Source organism: Myotis davidii, unplaced genomic scaffold (genome assembly GCF_000327345.1).
Source record: "Myotis davidii unplaced genomic scaffold, ASM32734v1 scaffold73, whole genome shotgun sequence".
Lineage (NCBI taxonomy): Eukaryota > Metazoa > Chordata > Mammalia > Chiroptera > Vespertilionidae > Myotis > Myotis davidii.
The window spans coordinates 2,570,468-2,577,336 of record NW_006286675.1 but is presented as its reverse complement, the minus strand read 5'-3'; the positions used below and the strand labels follow the sequence as shown (position 1 = coordinate 2,577,336).

At 46.1% G+C, this 6,869-nt stretch overlaps 1 protein-coding gene across 1 annotated transcript in view; it reads right to left on the bottom strand.

Annotated features, from left to right (window-relative positions):
* Window positions 1–6,869, bottom strand: part of MTMR14 (myotubularin related protein 14) — a 62,331-nt gene that overhangs the window by 53,137 nt on the left and 2,325 nt on the right. The window contains exon 2 of the mRNA XM_006758355.2: window positions 6,681–6,844. Coding sequence (XP_006758418.1) covers window positions 6,681–6,844 — 164 coding nt within the window. The remainder of the gene's footprint in view (window positions 1–6,680; window positions 6,845–6,869) is intronic.

Genomic DNA, 6,869 nt, shown 5'->3' with positions numbered 1-6,869 from the left:
CCCCGAGCGCCAGCCATGGCCCAGCCCCAAGTCCCTGCAGCGTCCCGAGTCCCTTCAGCGCGCCTCAGCCTGGCCCATGGCACCTGGAGGCAGCGGCTCCAAGTCCCGAACCTCCAGAACCGCTTTAGCTGCCGCCTTCCGCTTCCACTTCCGGCCCCGCCCCACGCATCCGGATGTTTACCTTGTTATGACCAATCGGAGCCCGGACCCGCGCCCCGCCCCTCGACCACCGGCCCCCGGTCAGACGCGGAGCGATCCAAGTGGTCTCGGGGGAGGGGGCCGAGCCGCTAGCAGACACCTGGTGCTCCGCCCCTCGGGGTTTCCTCTGGGGAAGCCGGGCTAAACCATTGAGGCGGGGACTGGGGGGGAGTGAGGGAAGGAGGAGGGAGGAACCACGGGAAAGGAGCAGAGTAAGAGTGAAAGAAACCTTTTTACCGGAAGAGGAGGAAACTGGTGTTGGCAACCACAGTAATAATAGTAACAATAAACAGTGTTTCATAAGGCACTCTGCTTGCACCGCTCCTTACAGCGTCCCCGTGACGTTATAGTGACCCTATCATTAATGAGGAAACCCGCAGTCATAACTGGCTTAACATTATTTTTTATTTTTATTTATTGATTTTTAGAGAGGGGGGGAGGGAGAGAGAGAGACATCGGTTTATTGTTCCACTCATTTATGCCTCCATTGGTTGATTCTTGTATGTGCCCTGATCCAGGATGGAACCCACAACCTTGGCACATCCGTCAAGCTCTAACCACTGAGCCACTCCTCCAGGGCCTGGGTTTGAAAGTCTATAATTGAAAAGCCCATATTCTTCTTTTCTTCATAATGGTCTTAATGAGTACATTCAAACCTGTAAAAAAAAAAACTATAAGAGTTTATTTGAGCCAAACTGGCAGCAATTATTGGGAAGCAAGATCTCAAATACTCTGGAAAATTGAGTTTTGTGGTTTCTTTTATGAATTTGAAATTAAGGATTGAATTTAAGAAAGATTACCTGAAGGTGGGAGAAAGCCGGGCTGGAATTAGATTACAGGATAGTTAACAAGATTATGTGCTCTTAAGAGGGTGATTAAACTTATTTTACTTACTTATTTGTTTTATTTTATTTTATTTTAGTTAATCCTCACCCAAAGATGAAGATATTTTTCTGTTGATTTTAGAGGGGAAAGGAAAGCAAAAGAGAGAAATGAACATCAATGTGAAAGAGACACATCAATTGGTTACTGTTAGGTCTGATCAAATAATTGAATCTATATCCCCTCACCTGGGAAACTGACCTTTAGATCATTTTCCAACCTACATTCCCTTTCACTTAGACCACACTCCATTTGCTAAAACCAGTAACTTTCTCCTCCAGACTTGCCCAGGATCTGGACTCAACCAGAGAATTCCCTGCTGAAAAAGCCCGCCTAGAATCCTTTAAAATCTCTGACTCCCCCAACCCTGGGTGCTAGCACCATTTTGGGTCTCGGCCCATCTGGTCTCCAGATGATCTAATAAATTTATAAAATTCTTTACCGCTTTTGTTCTCGTGTGTACCTCCTTCGGTAACCCTAATAGTTGCCTCCTGCAAGTACCCTGACCAGGGCTGGGGATTGAACATGCAACCGAGGTACTTGTCCTTGCCCAGGAATCGAACCGGCAACCATTTTTGTGCATGGGAAAATGCCCAACCAACTGAGCCACAAAAGCCAGAGCAAAAATAAATCTTTGACTAAAAAGTCATATGCCCATCATGATCTGCCCAGTTAGCAATTTATGATCAGATCACCCTGTGAGGTTTTCTGCAGAACCCTTTTCTCATGCACAATGGAATATTCCAAACATTCACAGAAGTGGAGAAAATAGCATAATGAATCCTCAAGTATCCACCAGCCAGTTTCAATAATAATTATCATCTGCCCATCATGTGCCCATCTTTTTTTATCCTACCCTGGGGGTTAGACTTTTTAAATACGTTGTCCCTGCCAGGTGCAGGGGAGTAACCCTCCTCAGTTCCTCACTCTGATCCTCGACCTCCAAAACCCTTGTCTCAAACCCAAAGGACAGATATAAGCAGGACAAGGACGATGGGCCAAATACAGAAGGTTAATAGGGCAGGAAGCCCAGGTGCCTACAGCAAAGGACAATTGTAGGGTGGGACTTGCCCCCGGGGTGACCTTCCCCCCCTAGCTTGTCCTTAGTCCTGTGATTTGGACCCCCTGACCTTTCCTTCCTAGAGATAACATTTAGGCCTCAGGTGTATGTAGCTCCACGCCCAGAAAAGCAGCAAAACCAGACAAGCAATGCCATGGCTGACCTCAGGACCAGCTGCATTGAATAATGACCCCTGCCCTGGTGCCAACCAACCCATCAGTGGAGACCCGGGCCTTGAAAGTGATAACCAGAACGGTGAGCCAAGGTGTTTTCCCCAGGGTTGAGTCTCACAATGCTGAAGAATGAGCTACACGGACCAGAAGATTTAAGCAAAGGTGTGGAAAATTTATTACAAGCAGATTCAGATTCCCGCAAGGGGAGGGGGACCCAAGAATGGGCTGCCCGTTAAAGCCTTGTAGTCCGGGGGTACATATTTGCCACAAGCCTGCTTCGATATCTATGTGTGTTGTCACCTGACTGACTCCCTCAATTGTTTTTGCCCAGCAACGGACCTAAACTTTCCCTGTTTCTGTGTGTTCTTTCTCTGTTCCTATCCTGAACTTCTTCTGTGTCTAAGTGTCCGTACATCTTGTTTACTGCAGGCCCTCCTCTGGTTTCCCATGCCTCCCGCTTTGAGTCCAAAAACGTTATTTCTGCTTGGTCGGTTCCTGTGGTTAGGCTGGCTCAAACTGCCGCATCCGCCCCTGCCGTTGTTTTCCATGAGACCCCTGCCCTATCTGCCTGCATTCCAAACCCTCTCAAAAGGACACACCTGAAAAGCCACTGAATATTCTATTGAGATCTTCCCCTGGGACCTCCCCTAAAACCTCCACCTTTAAAACTCTTAGGACAGAGGACCCAGCTCACTCTCCCTCCCAGGAGCATGCCAGTGCCTTTCCCATCCAACCTCTCGTCCCCTCCCCCTTTCCATAGGTGATTCACCATTACCTTCCTCACTCCCAAACTCCTAGGGCCCTTGCTATGCCTCTATAACGTGTTTCCTCAGCCCTTTTCTTCTATGAATTACTTCTTCTACCTCTGTAATTTTATAAATAAACTAGTGTCCTGGTGCACGAATTTGTGCACATTGAAAGGAAATTAATTAGAAGAAATATTTTAATATCACTATTCGTGTCTTGCTAATGAAAAGAAAATAGGATTCTATTGAGTCTCCTATCTACCTACTCCAGGACTTCTGTGAGGCTCAAATGAGATGAGGCACGGGAAAAATGCTTCACAAATAATTGGTCAAACTGTAAAATCTTTGTACCCGGCTCTAAAGCAAGTCCTGTTCCTGGGCTGAAGAAACTCCAAGGATGCTTGTCACTAGGGTGAGGAAGCCAGGCGTTGCTATGTGACGTCATTACCCAGCACCCACAGCGACCATTTTGGGGCTGGGCTGTGGGCCTCATTTTGCGCCATGGGGGCTTGGCTGCATTTGCTGCAATTGGGTGGGATGTCGCTCTGGGGCGGTGGCGGGGCCTGTGTCCCAATTGGGGGAAGCTACGGGTTGGTTTGTGGGTGCCAGGTCCATGGTGCCTGTCATGGCAGCTCCTGCGTTGAGCATCTGCCCCCTGGTGGTCAGTGCGCATCATAGCTGAAGCAGGAATTTGGGGGGAACATAGGCAGGCTTGGGGATTTTTTAGAATTGGGGTCCATGGAAAAGCGCAGACGGCAGACTGGGAGAAGGTACATTTCCATAACATCAGGCAGCCAGGTGCAGTCACATCTCCATAGGCAAGGGAGCAGCAACAATTGCATTTACATAAGACGGAACTGGAAGTAGCCAAGAAAGGTCTATAATTACAAAATAAAGAGAAGGAAGCCCTTCATTCAGATGGAAAAGAAGAAAGCCCAGAGGAATGGAAGGACTGTGAGGGAGGAGAGCCTTAGGAATCACTGTAGTAACCAATTGGAGGGGAATATTGACCAATCAGAGCGGATATCAGGACACAGGAACTGCAGCCTTTATAAACTACAGGGAAAAGGAACTCAGTGGGACCCTTTTCCCCTCGCTAGGTGGAGTCCATTCCGTGGGACTCTTCCCTCTCCCATGTGGGAGTCTGTACTTGTTCTTCAATGAATTCCCACCTTTGCTATATCACTTTCTGTCCATGGATTCATTCTTTGGTTCCAGCAGACAAAGGTTCCAGGTTCCAGGTCAGAAGGACAGACACCTAGCCTTTTATATATATAGATGAGCTGTGGGCAAACTACGGCCCGCGGGCTGGATCCGGCCCGTTTGAAATGAATAAAACTAAAAAAAAAAAAAAGACCGTACCCTTTTATGCAATGATGTTTACTTTGAATTTATATTAGTTCACACAAACACTCCATCCATGCTTTTGTTCCGGCCCTCTGGTCCAGTTTAAGAACCCATTGTGGCCCTCGAGTCAAAAAGTTTGCCCACCCCTGATATAGATAGATGTTCTGGTATAGTTTGAGTCTTGGTTCTGAATTCTTTCCTAACCAAAACTCAAGTATCAAGGTTGCTAAACCCAGGTCAGGTTCAACCCCACCCGTCTAATACCTGGGGCTGTTCCTGCCACCTACAACAAACCTCTGTTTAATCAATCCCCATCCAGTAGAATTATTTTAAATCAAATCTCATTATCTCATCTGTAAATACTTCAGTATTTATCTGACAGGTTACTACTGTTAAAAAATGCTAAGGCCCTGGCCGATGTGGCTCAGTGGTAGAGTGAAGTCCTGTGCACCAAAAGGTCGCTATTTGATTCCTGAACAGCCAATCTATGTTTCTTCTCTCGTTGATGTTTCTCTCACTCTCTCTTCCTTTCCCTTCCTCTCTCTCTAATATCCCACACGGGGGATGTAGCCTATAACCCAGGCATGTGCCCTGACTGGGAATCGAACCATGACCTCCTGGTTCATGGGTTGACACTCAACCACTGAGCAACATGGGCAGGCTCTAAAATCAATTTTTTAGCCCTAGCCGGTTTGGGTCAGTGGATAGAGTGCCTGCTGCAGACCTAAGGGTCCCGGGTTCGATACTGGTCAAGGGCACATACCTCAGTTGCAAGCTCCTCCCCTATGGGGGCACTGGTTGAGGTTCGTTCAGGAGGCAACCAATCAATGTGTTTCTCTCACACACATGTTTCTATCGGTCTTTCCCTCTCTCTTCCACTTCACTCTCTCTAAAAAGCAATGGAAAAATATCCTCAGGTGAGGATTAAAAAATTAATTAATTTTAAAAATAATAAAATCAATTTTTAAATATTGCTTAAGGAGGACAATTTAGGTAATACAAACTATTTAATACTTTATGACATAATGTTTTAGTCAATGGTCCCATAAGTTTATTTATTTATTTTTAAATATATTTTTATTGATTTCAGAGAGGAAGGAAGAGGGAGAGATAGAAACATCAATGATAAGAGAGAATCATTGATCGGCTGCCTCCTGCACGCCCCCCACTGGGGATCGAGCCTGCAACTAGGGCATGTGCCCTTGACCAGAATCGAACCTGGGACCCCTCAGTCCGCAGGCTGAAGCTCCATCCACAGAGCCAAACCAGGTAGAGTGGTCCCATTGTTGTAATGTATCCCAAGAATAACAGAAGGACTCCTAAAGAAGTCGAATTAAAGAGTCACATTTACTGCAATCCGGGACTATGAGGGGCCATTTTGCTTTCCCAAATCTCACAGTAATAAGATGGCCTACCACCAGACTTATATAGGCAAAGATCATAAAGGTATTGATTACATCCCAGGGTTTGGAATGAGGAACCTGGTTCGCAAAAAAAAAGCAGTTTACAGAAGCAGAATTAAGCATGTTAATTATAGTTTTGGGTCTTCGAATCACTGAGTTGACAGAAACACATTATCTGGGACCACTGGGTTGACAGGAACACATTATCTAGAGCCCTCAGGTCTTGAGACCACTGAGTTGCCAGGAATTCATTATCTAGAGCCATCGAGGCAATTTAGAGTAATTGCACTGTCCTGGTCTTGGACCACTGAGTCAACTGGAACGCATTATCTATGGCCACTAAGACAATTTAGGATAATTGTGCTGTCCTGTTTCCCAGGTACAGAAGAATGTGCTTTCTAAAACCAGTAAGATAACAATCAATGGGATAGTCACGTTACAATCAATAAGGCATCCAATCGAATGGGATGATTTATACAATTCAGAAAATCAAAGTAACTTTTCTATTGTTAAACAAAGCAAGTAAGTACAGAAGCCAAACAGCAGGGTTAAAGTTAAACTACAGTTTCTACCTGAGATGATTGCTACCATACTGCACCATAAGTTTAAAATGGAGCTAAAAAATGTTTGACACCTGCCCTAGGCCAGTGTAGTTCAGAGGTTGAGCATCAACCCATGAACCAGGAAGTCACAGTTTGATTCCTGGTCAGGGCACATGCCCAGGTGGTGGGCTTGATCCCCAGTGGGGAGCATGCAGGAGGCAGCCGATCAATAATTTTCATCATTGATGTCTCTCTCTCTCCTCTCTCCTTTCCTCTCTGAAATCAGTAAAAATATATTTTTTTTAAAAAAGAAAAGAAAATGGTCCTACCTGCTGTGGAGTAGGTTCAGGCGCTCGGTTTGCCAGGCGGCTGAGAATGTTACGCTCTGACATCTGTAGCCTCACAGCAACTGGGGGAATCCGGGCAATAGTAGCTGGGAGTCGAGTCACATCAGCTTTCATATCACTCAGCAGTTCTTCTAGCTGTTTGAGAACTGCAAGGAGGAAAAGGAGGTGAGC